General features: G+C 44.4%; 1 protein-coding gene across 1 annotated transcript; it reads left to right on the top strand.

The window, feature by feature from the left end:
• The first annotated feature begins 13,076 nt into the window (after positions 1–13,076).
• On the top strand, positions 13,077–17,009 carry LOC142259277 (uncharacterized). Its single transcript, XM_075331756.1, has 5 exons — positions 13,077–13,252; positions 13,335–13,458; positions 13,542–13,654; positions 13,837–13,927; positions 15,461–17,009. The coding sequence occupies exons 1-5, from the start codon at positions 13,229–13,231 to the stop codon at positions 16,843–16,845; spliced, it is 1,737 nt and encodes a 578-aa protein (XP_075187871.1). The 5' UTR covers positions 13,077–13,228; the 3' UTR covers positions 16,846–17,009.
• The last annotated feature ends 2,653 nt before the right edge of the window (positions 17,010–19,662 follow it).

The raw sequence follows: 19,662 nt of genomic DNA on the forward strand, positions 1-19,662 counted from the left end.
GTCCTAGGTGCATTACTTTACATTTATCAACATTAAATCTCATTTGCCAAGTGCCTGCCCATTCTGACATCTTATCCATATCGTTTTGTAATATTTTACTATCAAGGGCAGTTTTTAATATCATACATAGTTTGGTGTCATCAGCAAAGACTGACACTTTACTATCAATCCCATCCACAAGGTCATTAATAAAGAGATTAAAAAGGATTGGTCCTAGCACAGATCCCTGCGGCACCCCACTGCTGACTATGGCCCATTTAGAGAATGTTCCATTTATGACTACTCTTTGTTTCCTATCTTTTAGCCAATTCCTTACCCATGTGCAGATAGTTTCCCCTAGTCCCTACTACTGGAGCTTTAGTATAAGGCTATTATGTGGTACAGTATCAGATGCCTTTACAAAGTCCAAATAAATCACATCAGCTGCATTACCAATATCCAGGTTTGCACTTACCTCCTCATAGAACCTCAACATGTTGGTTAGACATGACTTATCTTTCATGAATCCATGCTGTCTGTCAGTTATTATATTATTTTTTGCAATATTTTTCCATGTCATCTCTTAAAATGCCCTCAAAAACTTTGCATGCTACTGATGTCAGAATTACTGGATGGTAGTTGCCTGGATCCACCCTCTTACCTTTCTTAAATATCGGTACCACATCAGCAATCCAACAATCCTGAGGAAAAAATCCTGTTACAAGCGAGTCTAAGAAGATGAGATACAGTGGTCTGTCAATTACCGAGCTCAGTTCCCTCAATATTTGTGAATGAATGCCATCTGGTCCAGCAGATTTGTCAATGTTTAATTTACTCAGACGCAGGCGTACTTCTTCTTGTGTTAAATTAATATCAGGTGGTGAACTTTGATTTTTGACTTGTTGAATGATCCCTGAAACAGTCTTTTCCTTGGTGAACACGGATGAGAAGTGACTGTTTAATATCTCAGTCTTTGCTTTGTCCTCTATAATTAACTTGTTACTATATTTTAACGGACCAATACCATCCTTTGTTTTCTTATTTGGCATTAATGTATTTATAACAAATTTTGGGATTTATTTTAATGTCCTTGTCGATTTTTGTTTCAGTAGCTAATTTTGCTTGCTTTATTTCTTTTTTACGTTTCCTATTGAGATCCTTATGATCTTGAAATGCTATTTCTGTATTCTCACCCTTCAAGATTTTGAATGCCATTTGTTTTTCTTTTATTATACTTTGTACAGTCTTATTTATCCATAGAGGTTTTGTTTTTATTCCTAGACATTTTTTACTAGGAGGTATACCGTATTTTTCAGACTATAAGACGCACCGGACTATAAGACGCACCCTGGTTTTAGAGGAGGAAAATAGGAAAATAAAACTTTAAGCAAAAAAATGTGGTTATGACACACTGTTATGGGGCGAGGATCTGCTGCTGACACTGTTATGGGGGTAATGTCCCTAAATTCTCTACTAAGGTACCCCATCCTGGTAATGAGCCCCTGCCTTGTATATGATCCTGCTATAAACCCCCATCCTGCTCATATACCCCCATCCTGCTCATATACCCCTATCCTGCTTATATACCAGCATCCTGCTCATATTCCCCCATCATGTTCATATACCCCCATCCTATTGATATACTCCCCATCCATCCTGCTCATATTCCCCCATCCATCCTGCTCATATACTCCCATCCTGCTCATATACTCCCATCCTGTTCATATATCCCCATCCTGTTCATATACCCCCCATCCTGTTCATATACCCCCCATCCTGTTCATATACCCCCCATCCTGTTCATATACTCCCATCCCTTTTATATACTCCCATCCTGTTCATATACCCCCATCCTATTGATATACCCCCCATCCATCCTGCTCATATTCCCCCATCCATCCTGCTCATATACTCCCATCCTGCTCATATACTCCCATCCTGTTCATATACCCTCATCCTGTTCATATACCCCCATCCTGGTCATATACCCCCCCATCCATCCTGCTCATATACTCCCATCCTGTTCATATACCACCCATCCTGTTCATATACCCCCCATCCATCCTGCTCATATACTCCCATCCTGCTTTATGCCCCCATCGTGCTCATATACCATCCTGGTATATGGCCTGTATCCTATAGCACAGAGAAAAAAAAACAAACGTTTATACTCACCTGTTCCTCACTCCCTCCAGCACCGATTATCTTCATATCTGCGCCACTGATCTGTGTGTGTGGAGCCGTTCCCCTGCAGCACGCGATGTCTTCCTGTCTGTGCCGATCAGCTGATCAGCACAGATCAGCTGACCGGCACAGACAGGAAGACATCGCGTGATGCAGGGGGACGGCTCCACACACGGGGACAGGTGAGTGCACTGATTCACTGCACCCCGCACTGATGATGACGCGCGGAGGGCAGTGAATACAGCTGCACATGATCACTCCAGGCTGTATTTGCCAGGGGTGATCATGCGGACCGGCTCTTTACTATGCGCGCGTCCCCGCTCGTCCTCCCGCCCACCTGTCAGTGCCGGCTTCTGCGCTGAGAAATGGGCGGGAGGATGGGCGTGTATATGTAATGAGCGGGCCCACGTGGTCACAGCAGGCTGCTACAGCCTGCTCGTGCCCCCGATGACCCGCTCCACCGCAGCACGCTCATTCCCGGCCGCAGCCCTATAGTCAGACCATAAGACGCACCCCCAACTTTCCCCAAACATTTGGGGGAAAAAAAGTGCGTCTTATGGTTCGAAAAATACGGTAGGTATTTTAGAGGACTCTAGTAGTATATCCTTAAACTTACCCCATTTATGTTCGGTATCCCCAGTTACCATGACTTTGTCCCAATCTACACAATGAAGCTCTTCCTTTAATTTGTTAAATCAGCTTTCCCAAAATTCTAGGTTTTAGGATTTCCCCTTTTAAATGTTCTATTGAATACTACTTTGAAGCTTACCATATTATGATCTCTGGTTCCCAAGTGCTCTCGGACCTGTAGATCTGAAATTGTATCCGGTCTATTTGACAGGACCAGATCTACCAAATTATCTCCCTTTGTCGGTTCAACTACCATCTGAGAGAGGAGATTGTCTTGAATAGTAGATAAGAACTTACAACTTTTAGCACAACCAGAAGATTCTATGTCCCACTGAATGTTTGGATAGTTAAAATCCCCCATAAAAAGGACCCGATTATTATTATTATTATTATTATTATTAATGACTTTTCAATTTGTTGCAGTATTTCACCCTCTACCTTTCAGGTATGTTAGGAGGCTTATAGCAAACTCCAATTAGTAGCTTTCCGTTATTCCGCTCCCCATGTACATTTTCCCATACTGATTCTGCATTGTTGCAGTTCCCCCCAATGTCATCATTGAGCACAGGTCTTAGGTTAGATTTTATAAATATACACACCCCTCCACCATTTTTGTCTTTCCTGTCTTTCATGAATGTAGTATAACCCTCTACGTTTGTCACCCAGTCATGGCTCTCATCCGGTTTCCATAATGCCCACCACATCATAATCCATGCTTGACATTAGTCTCCAATTCATTCATTTTCTTTGCAAGACTTATTGCATTTGCCAGTAGACATTTAATAGTATTAACACATTCCTCACTCCTTGCCTCCCAACTTTCCTTGCATGTCCCAGACCCCCCTAATCCTTCATTGACCCCTACTGTTTCACTGTCTCTATATGCTCTATCTATTTTCTTATTTGTTCCACTACGCTCCCTCCCCCCAAATCTTAGTTTAACCCCATAGCGACGGCCTAACGTCTCAAGACGTCGGAAAAACAGGGTACTTATTCTGTTCCGACGCTTTGAGACGTCAGGCCGGAAAAAGCTTGTAGCGCCCCCCAGTGACGGAAAATCTTGGGGGTTTCAGCTACCGGAGGTAGCTGACACCCCCAAGATTATGAATCGGGGTGTTTTTTTTGGACCCCGATAATGTGATCGCCGGTATACACCGTATACCGCCAATCACATAAAAAAAAAATGGCAAATAATACTGATTTCTTTCTCATCTGACATGATCAAACATGTCAGATGATAAAGAAATATAAGCCCCTAGTGCCCCCAAGGCCCCCGGTACCTGAGATTCCCCCCCCACCCCTACCCCTCCTCCGGAACATTCAAAATGGCACCGAAGCGCACCGAAAACTGCCGCCGGCTCTGCATTCATTTCCCTCCAATCTGAAATGATCAAACATTTCAGATCGCAGGGAAATGTCCTCCCCCTGACCCCCTCCTCCGGGACACCGGAGCACTCTGGTCCCCCAGAGCCCCCTCCGGTTCTCCAGAGCCGCCCCCCTTCCCCCCTCTGGAGCATGCAAGATGGCGGCGCACAGTAGCACGCGGCCGCATTCATCCTGCTCTTTCTGCCGCATGTGACACGTCACATGCGACAGAAAAGTTGTCCCCAGGTCCCGCCAGGTCTCCCGCCGTCACCCCCCCGTCAGCCCCCGGTCTTCCCCGTTACCTGGCTGCTGTTCCGTCCCCGCGATCACTCCGCCTCCTTCTGGAAAGCTGGCGGCGCATGTGCAGACAGCGGCTGTCAGCTGGATCCTTGCAAGCAGGGACGCTGACCTCGTTGCTGCACATGCTGCTGTACTGTGGACCAGGGGAGCGTGAGTGCAGTAATCTGCAGCCACACTCCTCACATGGAGAGCCTGCTGTTCTAGAAAATGGGGGGTACGTTCTGTGAGTGTGCCCCTCATATTCTGGAATGAGGTTACTGCAGGTCACTCTGCCCTAGGTTGGACCGGGGCAGTGTGAGTGCAGTATTCTCAGATTACTGCACCCACACTGCTCATGGAGAGCTTGCTCTTCCAGAAAATGGGGGATACGTTCCCTGAACGTGCCCCCCATATTCTAGAAGGTCCAGAGTCGTCGTGGGACCTCCAAAATGGGTTACAGCAACCGGAATTTGTTTATTTTCAATAAATTGGTGAAAGAGGGAATGTTTCGGGGAGTGTTTTTTCAAATAAATTTTTTTTTTGTCTTTATTTTTTTCTATTACTGACTGGGTTAGTGATGTCGGGTATCTGTTTAGATGCCGTGACATCACTAACCCCAGGGATTGATGCCAGGTGACATTACAGCTGGTATCAACCCCGTATATCACCCCGTTTGCCACCGCCCCAGGGCGCGGGATGAGCTGGGGCGAAGCGCCAGGATTGGCGCATCTAATGGATGCGTCACTTCTGGGGCGGCTGCGGTCTGCTATTTTTAGGCTGGGAAGAGTCAAATAACCATGGCTCTTCCCACCCTGAGAATACCAGACCCCAGCTGTCCGCTTCACCTTGGCTGGTGATCTAATTTGGGGGGGACCCCACGTTTGTTTGTTTTTTTTTTAAAAAAACGCCTGGGGAGCCCTCCAAATTGATCACCAGCCAAGGTGAAGCTGTCAGCTGTGGTTTGCAGGCTACAGCTGTCTGCTTTACCCTAGCTGGCTACCAAAAATAGGGGGGACCCCACGTCGTTTATTTTAATTATTAATTTTTTGGGGGGGCTAAATACAAGGCTAGGCACCCTTTAGTGCCACATGAAAGGCACTAAAGTGCGCCAGCTTAGAATAAGCAGGTGGTGGGACGTTATATTTGTTTGACATCTATCCATTCATCCATTGTAGCATTTTAGGCTGTGCGCCCACAATCGGGGTTTGCAGCGTTTTGGGCGCAGAGTGTTTTCCCTGCGTCCATAATGCTGCGTTGTGCAGTAGAAGCACAGTGGAAGGATTTTTAGAAATCCCGTGCCCACTGTGCTTCTCTTCTCTGCAGCATACACTGACCTGTGGTGCAGCTTCCCGAGCCTCAGCATGTCAATTTATGCTGCGGAGACAAGAGTGTTCTCTGCAGGTAGCATAGAGCTCCACAGCAGCCTGAACCCAAATCGTAAGCATGGGCAGCTGCGTTCTCCCGTGGACAACACTCACATCTCTGCAGGAAGGCTGACACTGTGTACTAGACGCCGTGTCGCTGGATCATGGCCACATAGCCTAAAAGTGAGAAATTTGTTGCTACAGCAACATTTTCGTGAAGTGGACCTGTGGATTCAAAATGCTTACTATACTCCTGAATAAAATCCAGTTTCTAAAATGGAGTCACTTATGGGGGGTTTCTGCTGTATAGGTACCCAAGGGGCCCTGCAAATGTGACATGGTGCGCGCAATTTATTTCAACTTTTCCAGAATTCAAATGGTGCTCCTTCCATTCCAAGAGCCCTCCCATTTATCCAAACAGAGGTTTTTGGCCACATGTGGGGTATCCCTGTGCTCATAAGACTTTGGATAACAACCTGTTGGGTCCACGGTTTGTTGTTGCCTCTTGAAAAAGTAAGAAATTTGATGCTAAAGCAACATTTTTGTGAAAAAAATGAAAATTTTCAATATGACAACCTAAGCTTATCACATTCTGTGAAGTACTCTTGGATTCAAACTGCTCACTATACACCTAGATAAAAGCCTTGAGGTGTCTTGTTTCCAGAATGGGGTCACTTGTGGGGGACCTCCACCTTAGGGGCTTTCCAAATGCAACATAGCGTCCGCTAATGATTCCAGCCAATTGTGCAGTCAAATGGCGCTCCTTCCCTTCCGAGCCCTGATGTGCACCCAAACAGTTTATTTTCATCACACATAAGTTATCAGCATACTCAGGAGAAATTGCACAATAAATCTTATGCTGAATTTTTTCCTTTTACACTTGTAAAAAAAAAAAGGCTACCTGGTTGAAGTAACAATTTTGTGGTAAAAATGTATTTTTTTATTTTCAATTTGGCAATCCTTGAATAAGGCTCTACTAGCTGAAACATGTTGGATTTCTCTTAATGTGTCCCCCCTCACTGTTTTCATGATCGATGGATCTTTTTTAAAAGAACCTCAATAAATATTTTTAACCTTCTTTGAAGTGCTGGAGATCATACTCTAGTTTCCTTGTCTGTGTTCTGCCTGAGGCCAGGGCAGCTCCGTGCACCAACACCGATCCTGACCTGGACTTTAGGAAGGGTGAGCTGAACTACTTTTTCTATTTTCTGTCATTTTTTTTATTTTCACAGCTCAACATTATAAACTTCTGTGAAGCACCTGAGGGTTCAGGGTACTCACCAAACATCTAGATGAATTCCTTCAGGGGTCTATTTTCCAAAATGGGGCCACATGTTGGGCAGCTTCACTGTATAGGCACCTCAGGGGCTCTCCTAATGCAACATGGCGTCCACTATTGATTCCAGACAATTTTGCAGTCAAATGGCACTCCTTCCCTTCGAAGCCCTGTCATGCGCCCAAACAGTTGATTTCCACCACATATACGGTATCGCCAAACTCAGGAGAAATTGCACAATAAATTTTATGCTGAATTTTTTCCTTTTACTCTTGTAAAAAAAAAAAAAAAGCTACCTGGTTGAAATAACAATTTTGTGGTAAAATGTATTTTTTTATTTTCACAGCTCAACATTATAAACTTCTGTGAAGCACCTGGGGGTTCAGGATACTCACCAAACATCTAGATAAATTCCTTGTGGGGTCTATTTTCCAAAATGTGGACACATGTTGAGGAGCTTCACTGTTTAGGCACCTTAGGGGCTCTCCTAATGCAACATGGCGTCCGCTATTGATTCCAGACAATTTTGCAGTCAAATGGCACTCCTTCCCTTCCGAGCCCCGCCGTGTGCCCAAACAGTTGATTTCCACCACATATAAGGTATTGCCAAACTCAGGAGAAATTGCACAATAAATTTCATGGTGATTTTTTTCCTGTTACCCTTGTTAAAAAAAAGCTACCTTGTTGAAATAACAATTTTGTGGTAAAATTATATTTTTTTATTTTCATGGCTCAACGTTATAAAATTCTGTGAAGCACCTGGGGGTTCAGGGTACTCACCAAACATCTAGATAAATTCCTTGAGGGGCCAAGTTTCCAAAATGGGGTCACTTGTGCGGGGTTTCTGATGTTTAGGTACCTTAGGGGACCTCCAAATGCGACATGGTGCCCGCAATCTTTTTCAGCCAAATTTCCTTTCCAAAATTCAAATATTGTTCCTTCCGTTCCAAGCCCTCCCATTTGTCCAAACAAAGGTTTCAGACCACATGTGAGGTATCACCGCGCTCATAAAAAAGTGGGTAACAAACTTTGAGGTCAAATTTTTGGAATTACCTCTTGAAAAAGTGATAAAATTGATTCTAAAGCAACATTTTTGAGAAAATTATTAAAATTTTCAATATGACAACGTAACGTTATCAAAATCTGTGAAGTACCTATGGGTCCAAAATGCTCATTATACCCCTAGATAGAAGCCTTGAGGGGTCTAGTTTCCAAAATGGCGTCACTTGTGAGGGGTTTCTTCTGTTTAGGTACCTTAGCGGACTTGTATATGCAACATGGTGCCCGCAATCTATTTCAGCCAAATTTACTTTCCAAAATTCAAATATTGCTCCTTTTGTTCCGAGCCCTCCAATTTGTCCAAACAGAACAAGTTTTGGGGTCCATTTTGTTGTGTTATTTCTTCTAAAAGTGAATAAATTTGGGTTAGAGCAACATTTTTAGGTAAAATTTAATTTTTGCTTTTTTTCATTCCACATTGCTTTTGTTCATGTGAAGCACCTGAAGGGTTAATAAATTTCTTGAATGTGGTTTTGAGTACCTTGAGGGGTGCAGTTTTTAGAATGGTGTCACTTTTAGGTATTTTCTGTCATCTAGGTCTATCAAAGTCACTTCAAATATGATGTGGTCCCTAAAAAAATGGTTTTGTAAATTTTGATGTAAAAATGAGAAATCGCTGATAAACTTTGAACTCTTCTAACTTCCTAACAAAAAACAAAATGTTGTTTCCAAAATTGTGCTTATGTAAAGTGGACAAGTGGGAAGTTATTTATTAACTATTTTGTGTCACAGATATCTCTGGTTTAACGGTATAAAAATTCAAAAGTTGAAAATTGCTAAATTTTCAAAATTTTTGCCAAAATTCAATTTTTTTCATAAACAAACGCAAAAAACATTGTCCTAAATTTGGTACTAACATGAAGTCCAATATTTGACAAAAAACAGTCTCAGAATCACTGGGATCCGTTGAAGCGTTCCAGAGTTATAACCTCATGAAGTGACACTGGTCAGAATTACAAAATTTGGTCTGGTCATTAAGGTGAAAATTAGCTCCGTCACTAAGGGGTTAAAAGCTCCTACATCCATCTGACCATTATCTCCCCCAGCACAGCTGCACCCTCCCCATTGAGGTGCAGCCCGTCCCTACCATAGAGCCTGTAGCTGACTGAGAAATCGGCCCAGTTCTCCATGAACCCGAACCCTTCCTTCTTGCACCAATTTCTAAGCCACATATTTATCTCCCTAATCTCCCGCTGTCTTCTAGTGACGCTCATGGCACCGGTAGTATTTCTGAAAACACCACCGTGGAGGTCCTGGACTTCAGCTTCTCTCCTAGTTCCCTCTAATCATTTTTAAAGACCTTCCATCTGTCTCTAACTTTGTCATTAGTACCAATGTGCATCATGACCGCTGGGTTTTCCCCAGCCCCACCCAGCAATCTGTCTATCCGATCTGCAATATGCCGAACCCGAGCACCCGGCAGACAACACACTGTTCAGCATTCACGGTCTCAGCGATAGATGATCCTGTCTGTCCGCCTAATTATAAAGTCCCCGACCATCAACATCTGTCTGGTCTTTGCTGCTCTCCTATTTTCCTCCTTCCTACAGCAGTCATTTTCCTGGTTGCTAGGAGAAACGTCCTGCTGTAGTGATCCTAGTTCATAATATCAGCCATACAGGCATATTTACTAGGTTGTGCCAGATCAGGACTAAGCTCCATGGGACTTTTCCCCTACCTCTTCTTCTGTTACCCAGCTACCTACCTCTGGGTCCTGACCTTCCCCTCCTCCACCCTCCTCCATAGCACTGGCCCCAGCCAGAGCCGCTCAGTGAGCTCTAAACTCCTCTCCAGGTTTGCAATGCTCCTGAGTGTTGTGAGCTGCATATTTAGATCAGTTACCTGGGCTTCCAAATATGTAACACGCTGACATCGAGTGCAGACATATTCACCCTCGCACGGCTGCTCAAGGCAGGCATACATCTGACAAGACACACACCTGGCAGCATTGTCCATGGAGCCGCTATTAACACTAGAACTACTGAGGTAGTCATTTTGACTACTTCGCACTATGTATTTCTCCTCTGTGACTACGAGTCCAGTAGTTCTAGTGTTAAATGGGGATGAACAGGACAGATAAAAGTAGAAAAACAATGGGAAACTTGTAAGGAAAACTCCAAACTCTGCTCTTGTGTCACACTATGATATTGTGTTTATACTATGCACTTCCCGGCCCCCTCAGACTTTACTGCCCCTCACAAGCTCAGTGATCCTCACTTACTGTGGCCGGGGTAAATAGTTCTGGAACAATCTAGAAACAGCTGTGGCCACTGCCCCCTCAGACTTCACTGCTCATCCCTGGATTTCCAGGATATCTGCTCCATGTCCGTCCACGGCTTCCAGGATGTGTCCTGTCTACATACAGCCTCCATTACCTCACTGTGACCCCCTGACATAACCTCCCCTCACCCAGCACCTGACACCCAGCACAGCAGAGCCCTGCATACACTGAGGAGCTGACCATGTGACCCTGACTCCTCCCCTCCATGTGACATCATCACAGGTCCTGTAAGCACAGAGCAGCCATATATCTAGTGTGCGGCTCTGCAGGTGGAGGTAGGTGCAGGGTATTATATATCTAGTGTGCGGCTCTGCAGGTGGAGGTAGGTGCAGGGTATTATATATCTAGTGTGCGGCTCTGCAGGTGGAGGTAGGTGCAGGGTATTATATATCTAGTGTGCGGCTCTGCAGGTGGAGGTAGGTGCAGGGTATTATATATCTAGTGTGCGGCTCTGCAGGTGGAGGTAGGTGCAGGGTATTATATATCTAGTGTGCGGCTCTGCAGGTGGAGGTAGGTGCAGGGTATTATATATCTAGTGTGCGGCTCTGCAGGTGGAGGTAGGTGCAGGGTATTATATATCTAGTGTGCGGCTCTGCAGGTGGAGGTAGGTGCAGGGTATTATATATCTAGTGTGCGGCTCTGCAGGTGGAGGTAGGTGCAGGGTATTATATATCTAGTGTGCGGCTCTGCAGGTGGAGGTAGGTGCAGGGTATTATATATCTAGTGTGCGGCTCTGCAGGTGGAGGTAGGTGCAGGGTATTATATATCTAGTGTGCGGCTCTGCAGGTGGAGGTAGGTGCAGGGTATTATATATCTAGTGTGCGGCTCTGCAGGTGGAGGTAGGTGCAGGGTATTATATATCTAGTGTGCGGCTCTGCAGGTGGAGGTAGGTGCAGGGTATTATATATCTAGTGTGCGGCTCTGCAGGTGGAGGTAGGTGCAGGGTATTATATATCTAGTGTGCGGCTCTGCAGGAGGAGGTAGGTGCAGGGTATTATATATCTAGTGTGCGGCTCTGCAGGAGGAGGTAGGTGCAGGGTATTATATATCTAGTGTGCGGCTCTGCAGGAGGAGGTAGGTGCAGGGTATTATATATCTAGTGTGCGGCTCTGCAGGTGGAGGTAGGTGCAGGGTATTATATATCTAGTGTGCGGCTCTGCAGGTGGAGGTAGGTGCAGGGTATTATATATCTAGTGTGCGGCTCTGCAGGTGGAGGTAGGTGCAGGGTATTATATATCTAGTGTGCGGCTCTGCAGGTGGAGGTAGGTGCAGGGTATTATATATCTAGTGTGCGGCTCTGCAGGTGGAGGTAGGTGCAGGGTATTATATATCTAGTGTGCGGCTCTGCAGGTGGAGGTAGGTGCAGGGTATTATATATCTAGTGTGCGGCTCTGCAGGTGGAGGTGTGTGGAGATTCCCCATTACTGGGGCAGGCGGCATTAACCCCTTCAGCTCTGAGACTTTCTTGGTGTTTTTCTCTTGGTGATTTCTATGAATCGTGATGTTTTTGTTCCTTTCCCTCTAATAGATACAAACGCCCCAACTATGAGAGGCCGGAAGTGAGGAAACCCGTCTGCCCTCAGTCCTCGGCCCTTTCTGCCCTCAGTCCTCAGCCCCTTTCTGCCCTCAGTCCTCGGCCCCTTTCTGCCCTCAGTCCTCGGCCCCTTTCTGCCCTCAGTCCTCGGCCCCTTTCTGCCCTCAGTCCTCGGCCCCTTTCTGCCCTCAGTCCTCGGCCCCTTTCTGCCCTCAGTCCTCGGCCCCTTTCTGCCCTCAGTCCTCGGCCCCTTTCTGCCCTCAGTCCTCGGCCCCTTTCTGCCCTCAGTCCTCGGCCCCTTTCTGCCCTCAGTCCTCGGCCCCTTTCTGCCCTCAGTCCTCGGCCCCTTTCTGCCCTCAGTCCTCGGCCCCTTTCTGCCCTCAGTCCTCGGCCCCTTTCTGCGCTCAGTCCTCGGCCCCTTTCTGCCCTCAGTCCTCGGCCCCTTTCTGCGCTCAGTCCTCGGCCCCTTTCGGTCCTCGGCCCCTTTCTGCCCTCGGTCATCTGCCCCTTTCTGTCCTCGGCCCCTTTCTGTCCTCGGTCCTCGGCCCCTTTCTGCCTTCGGTCCTCGGCCCCTTTCTGCCTTCGGTCCTCGGCCCCTTTCTGCCCTCGTTCCTTGGCCCCTTTCTGCCCTCGGTCCTTGGCCCCTTTCTGCTCTCGGTCCTCGGCCCCTTTCTGCTCTCGGTCCTTGGCCCCTTTCTGTCCTCGGACACTTTCTGCCCTCACACAGTATAATGTTCCCCCAGAATGATCTCATTATATGTTTCCCTTATTCTCTCCAGTAATTGTATTATTACAGCGGATTCTTTATGATGTTACATCGTCATCTTCTCCCCATTCAGGTCCCTACAATATCGGATCCTCTCAGTGGAGATCTTCTATAGAAGAGAATTTTCCTGATTGCCCCGTGAAGGAGGGATATGGACAGGGAGAAGATGGCGGAGAGGATATTACACCTCACCCTAGAGATCCTCTTCCGGCTTACTGGAGAGGTGAGAGATTCTGATGACGTCACATTACATCATTCTTATCTATGGGAATAACAGATGGACAGAACTGGAGAGGTGAGGACTCTGGAAATGTCTGGAAAAGTGAGATTTATTACTGTGTCTCTCCATAACCAGGATTACACAGTAGTGAAGAAGACCTCTACTGAGCGCTGTCAGGCCCCTGTGTCTGAGGGATGGGGAAGACCCCTGAGCCCAATCACGGGGCCTCCACCTCACCCCCCGATACATGAGGACATCAATGACCAAAAGATCCTAGAACTCACCTACAAGATGATTGAGCTGCTGACTGGAGAGGTGACACTGCTGGGAATGCTGGGACATTATACAGTAACGCTATGAAGGGATCGGGGGATGACGGTATCATTGTATGTATCAGGTTCCTATAAGGTGTCAGGACGTCACCGTCTATTTCTCCATGGATGAGTGGGAGTATTTAGAAGGACACAAAGATCTGTACAAGGACGTCATGATGGAGGTTCCCCAGCCACTCACATCACCAGGTAATAGATAGGACTAAATACACACGGCCTATAATTATCTGTATGTAAGGAATGAATTCAGTCCCTGTATGTGTCTCCTCCAGGTCTATCCAGTAAGAGGACAACACCAGAGAGATGTCCCCGTCCTCTTCTCCCACAGGACTGTAACCAAGAAGATCCCGATGTTCCTCAGGATCATCAAGTAGATGGAGATAAGGTGCCATGGAATCTCCCTATGATGTGTAGACGGCTGTGAAGGTCTTGTGCTCAGTCTTGTTTTATCCTCCAGTATTATATGTGTTATACTTGTGTAATGAGAGCGGTGGAGATGGCAGGATTAGAGCTGATCATAGATGTGACTTCTCCATCTTTCTGTGACTTTTACAATATTTGTTTCAGGGGGAAGATCTGCCCGATATTAATACTACAGAGACATATGTGAGGGGTGATGAGCGGTGTAAAGAGGAAATTCTTACAGATAACCGCCCAGGTGAGTAGTGACCACTAAATGCAGAGAAGTCACAGATTCTTCTCAGTCACCGGCTGTGGCTGCTTTATCAGGGTTGTAGTCCGGCCATATCAAATGGTCATCATTCTGCTGCTAGACCACCACATGCTCCTCCAACCAAAACTGTCCCCATTATTTTGGACATTGGACGCCCGTCTGTTGGAGTGAGATTTGTATCAGCCAGATCTTACAGGCAGGATCCACCCTATCCTCTGAAATTAGAAAATCATAGGAATAAAAATCTAATCTGTATAGTGGACCCCTAAGAGAAAGCGGAGGGTAATGATGCTTGTGACCTCCTAGATTCTTAGTTTGGTGCCGTGTTCACCAGGTGAATAAAGATTGATTGCTCTCAGTGCGAGAAAGAAAATAATAATCCTGTAGTTGATGAAGAGATCTAAGTAGTCTGGAAAGCTTGCTTTGTAATATCATTCATTTTATTTTTGTTCTCCATTAATAAGTATCATAACTACAAGATTCTTATTGTTTCTCCACTGAGAGCAATGACTCCATCTTCCTAGAATCTCGGCATCTTATTGATGGATCTTCCTTCTCTCCCTTCTGATGAATGTGCTGATAGGGGCGTTTTTATCCAAAGTTCGGCACAGGGTAACATTAACATATGAGGGAGGTTAGAATTATCCCAAGGTGGGTACATGGAGGCCGGGCAGCCCACCCACAGGATTTCTAAAATTTAACACCTTCACCCTCAGGCGATTTTTCGTTTTTCCTCCTTTTTCTTCCAAGAAGCATAACTTTTTTATTTTTCAGTCAACATAGACATATCAATGATTATTTTTTTGCAGGATGAGTTATACTTTTGAATTACACTATTTATTTTATCATATAATGTTTTGAAAAATGAGAAAAAAATTCCAAGTACAGTGAAATTGCAAAAAAAGTGCAATTAAACGATTGTTTTTTATTTATCATGTTCACTATAAGTTCACATATTTAGCCTCTGATGGTGAGAATAGGCTTGTGCTGGGAGGTAGCCACCAGATGCTATGCCAAAGAGTCTTTGTCCTATGATGCCTGACCGCAAGAGTCGGCGATTGGATACTGACAGTCACTGATGTGGTCGGGTGCAGACGGGATGGCTGGTCTAAGCAGGTGCAACAGATATAGTAGGCACAGCTGGTATAGATAGCTGTAACATCTACAGTGGATACTAGGAAACAGACACGTGTTAACACACACAGCATAAGACTCAGCAAGTGGCACGGTAACTGAAAACTATTAACGCGTCTCTAAGGATAGACCACATTGCCCAAGAACCTACCATAGGGGTAGGATGACTTAAATAAGTATTGTCTCTCAGCCATAGGTTGTGAGGAACTTCCGGGTTAGGTGTTTAAAAATATATGAGCGTGAGCTAAGCGCACTCCTAGGAGACCTGCCCCGGGAAAAGGTGCAGGACAGTGTGGGGATGCTGGTAACAGCATTACAAGCTATTTTATAAATTATTTCTTTAAATTTGTATATGTTGTTAAAAATAAGTTTTGTTCTTGGCAGATGCCTGTACCAGGAGATTAGAGGCACAAGTGACATCTTCAATTTTTAAATCGTATGACCTTGATATCACACAAGATATAACTGAAATGAATGCCTCTATTCCAGATATACCATCATCCCTTTACAGCAAAGATTTATCATCTGCTTTTATTAAACAAATCCTACCTTCTGATTCATCACAGACTATTAAGAAAAATAAATGTCACAAAAGCAGCATTAAAAATCAAAGTGCTGTTACAGCAAAGAAGCCATTTTCAACTTCAGACTATCAAAATATTAATAAAAAAATTCACACAGAGGAGAAAATATTTTCTTCAGAATCTGTTAGTTACCAGACAACTCACATGGAGGAGAAGCAATTTTCATGTTTAGAATGTGGGAAGTGTGTTAACCAAAAATTCAATCTTGTTACACATCAGAGAACTCACACAGGGGAGAAGCCATATTCATGTTCAGAATGTGGGAAATGTTTTGCACATAAATCACATCTTGTTGAACATCAGAGAACTCACACAGGGGAGAAGCCATTTTCATGTTCAGAATGTGGGAAATGTTTTAACCAAAAATCATATCTTGTTACACATCAGAGAACTCACACAGGGGAGAAACCTTTTTCATGTTTAGCATGTGGGAGATGTTTTAGCCGAAAATCAAAGCTTGTTACACACCAGAGAACTCACACAGGGGAGAAGCCTTTTTCATGTTCAGAATGTGGGAAATGTTTTGCAGATCAATTATGTCTTGTTAGACATCAGAAAACTCACACAGGGGAGAAGCCTTTTTCATGTTCAGAATGTGGGAAATATTTTGCAGATCAATTATATCTTGTTAGACATCAAAGAACTCACATAGCGGAAAAGCCTTTTTCATGTTCAGAATGTGGGAATTGTTTTAACCAAAAATCAAAGCTTGTTACACACCAGAGAACTCACACAGGGGAGAAGCCATTTTCATGTTCAGAATGTGGGAAATGTTTTGCAGATCAATCAAGTTTTGTTAGACATCAGAGAACTCACAGAGGGGAAAAGCGTTTTTCATGTTCAGAATGTGGGAAATGTTTTAACCAAAACTCAAATCTTGTTAGGCACCAGACAACTCACACAGGGGAGAAGCCTTTTTCATGTTCAGAATGTGGGAAATGTTTTGCAGATCAATCATGTTTTGTTAGACATCAGAGAACTCACAGAGGGGAAAAGCCTTTTGCATGTTCAGAATGTGGGACATGTTTTAACCAGAAATCAAATCTTGTTGCACACCGAAGAACTCACACAGGGGAGAAGCCTTTTTCATGTTTAGAATGTGGGAGATGTTTTAACCAAAAATCAAATCTTGCAAAACACCAAAGAATTCACACAGGGGAGAAACCTTTGACATGTTTAGAATGAGAGAAATGTTTTACACCCAAATGTATTATTTTCAAACATCACAAATTTACAAGGGTAGATGCCAATATTATACCTAGAAAGAGAGAAATGTTTTACTTAAAAATTATAATTTGTTGACCACTAAGAAAAATTCACATGGGCTACTTGAAGGCCATGTGCCCACGGGACCTTGTACCTGCTGATTTTGCAGCGGAAAACCTGCAGATTTATCTGAATTTTCCAGATAAATCCGCAGGTTTTAGCAAGTACAGACACTCTTTATGTTACCTTATGGGGAGTGCTGTGTCCATGCTGCGGAATGTGCTGCTGCGGAATATGCTGCGGATGTCTCGCAGCCGCACATAACTGCATTTCAATTATTAATGCGGAATTAACTGCGGAAATCCCGCCTCTCCAATATGGAGATAGAGGCTGGGACTTCTGCAGGTAAATCGCATGAATGTCCGCAGGTTTTCCGCAGCTATTTAGCTGGAATCCCACAGCAATGGATAGCTGTGGATTCCGGCGAGCAGCTGCGGGAAACCTGCGGCCGTACCTGCGGATATATCCGCAGGTACAAGCTCTCGTGGGCACATGGCCTAAGCCTTTTGAAAATAGTTAATACTATCTGCTCCTTAGTATTGGTGGAGGAGGTGGGTTGAAGGGAATCTTTCTTTTGTTTTATTGGATATTTCTATTTGATTGTTAGAAACCCATATCCCTTATTTAAGTCTTTCTAATAGGGAAGAGAGTGACATTTCTAAATTGGTGGCAATTTATAGAGATTCTCACGTAATGTCCTTTTTGAAGATAGTTGACAAATTTCAATTACTTCGAAACTGTCTTTATCAATATCTCCAAGTGAGACATCTCCTAAGTACAGGATCTGAAATTGGTTATAATTCACCTCCTCTCTCTCTACATAGACTTTTTCAAAATGGGAATATAATATTAAAGGGATCTCAATTTTATATAGTTTTTAAACTCCTCGTTGGAAGATGTGAAGTTGTCATACATGATAAAATGGGACCAAGTGCTATCTTTTACATTCTTCCCTCAACAATGGTGGGCCGCCTCGGAATAGACTTATAGGACCTCAGCTTGTATTAATCACCTAGAACAATTAAAGAAATTCATACAAGGTGGTATCTGTTTCCAGGCAAATTGGCTCACATGATCCCTGATTATTCCCCTTCCTGTTGGCAAGGCTGTCTTCAGAAAGGCACGCTGAGGCATGTATGGTGGTCCTGTCCTAAAGTTATGGTATTTTGGGAGCAGGTGATTTATTTAATTTCATCTGTAACTGGTCTTCATTTAAAATTGATCCTCTACTGGCAATCCTGAATATAGGACTTGATAACTTCCCTGAAAATGTGAAAACGGTTATTGCTGATATACTTACCTGGGCCAGACGATGTCAGGCTATAGAGTGGAAACTCCCTTCAGTTCCCTCGGTTGAGGAGCTTGTCAGGAAAATTAATACTCATTTATTATGAATTTGCACTTGTCCATAATATAGAGAGGAGAAAGCAAATTCAGAGAAATTGGGGCATTTGGCTATTTTCTTCATATGCTATTTGTCCTATGAGGTTTTGATCTATATGTATTTCTATTATTGATTCCTATGTATAGAATTGACCAGATTGATGTTCTTTCCCTGCCCCTTTTTTTTCCTCTTTTTCTTTTATTTTGTTTAGTGGTGGTTAATATTATTGTAGTGTTACACCGATTGTGATATGTATTGATTTCTATTATATGAACAATTGAAATTAAATATATTCTGGGAAAAAAAAAATCACATGGGAAGAACCTGTACATTTGAAAAATTGAACAAGAAAACACAAGAGACAGTGAAAGTAAAGACAAGTATGAACATTTTACATTGTTATATATTTACCGTGTTTTTCCAAAAATAAGACCTCCCCTAAAAATAAGCCCTAGCAGGGATTTTCAGCATTTTCGGAGCAAGGCTTAAATATAAGCCCTCCCCCGAAAATAAGCCCTAGTTGCAGTTCAATAATTAAGTGTCTGTGCAGCTATAAAAGTTACAGATACTGCAGGACACTTCATTATAAACAACGGGCACCCCACAATCACTCACCCGGCGCTGAGCAGAGGACCTGCAGTGATCGCACACATCAGCTTTCACACACTCACTTCTGATCTCACACACACACAATCAGATCGCACGCACAAACATCCGATCTCACACACACAATCAGATCGCACATACAAACATCAGATCACACACATAGTCACCACATCCAGCGACACCGATTTTTTCTGGCTGGCAGAATCATGGGATGCAGTGCAGTGGAGCGCAAGAATGCTTGCTTACAGGACCTGCGGGCCGGACACGTGACATCCTCCCATCATTCCCTGCTGCCAGAAGTATTCTGTAACTCTGGATGAAGTGAGTGTGTGTTTCAGTCAGTGTGTGTGTGTCAGCGTCAGTCAGTATGTGTGCGCGTCAGTCAGTGTGTGTGTCAGTGTCAGCGTCAGTCAGCCAACCAGAAGCAGGGGAGGACGGCGTGCAGCACCCACCGGAGATCACAGGGAGGACCTGGAAGCCACGCAGACGTCCGGATCTGGTAAGTATGAGCCTCCTGGGAAGTGGAGTCTGCTTTTTTTTTGGGGGGGGGGGACTTACACCCAACCATGTTTCTCCAAAAATAAGACTTCCTCCAAAAATAAGCCCTAGTGCTTTTTTGGGGGACATAAAAAGTATAAGACACTGTCTACTTTATGGAAAAACACGGTACTGTATATATTCACTATAAGGACAGGTGTATTACAACCCTCCCCCCAAAATACCCAGCCTTCCTCCTCCCTCTTCTT

The sequence above is a fragment of the Anomaloglossus baeobatrachus genome, assembly GCF_048569485.1.
Source record: "Anomaloglossus baeobatrachus isolate aAnoBae1 chromosome 5 unlocalized genomic scaffold, aAnoBae1.hap1 SUPER_5_unloc_5, whole genome shotgun sequence".
In the NCBI taxonomy this organism is placed as follows: Eukaryota; Metazoa; Chordata; class Amphibia; order Anura; family Aromobatidae; genus Anomaloglossus; species Anomaloglossus baeobatrachus.

Bases quoted from the DNA above. Each gene is read 5' to 3' on its own strand.
- LOC142259277 (XM_075331756.1), top strand. From the start codon at position 13,229: ATGATTGAGCTGCTGACTGGAGAG. The intron at 13,459-13,541 runs GTAATAGATAGG...TGTCTCCTCCAG, and splicing joins CCAGCCACTCACATCACCAG to GTCTATCCAGTAAGAGGACA. The intron at 13,928-15,460 runs GTGAGTAGTGAC...TGTTCTTGGCAG, and splicing joins TCTTACAGATAACCGCCCAG to ATGCCTGTACCAGGAGATTA.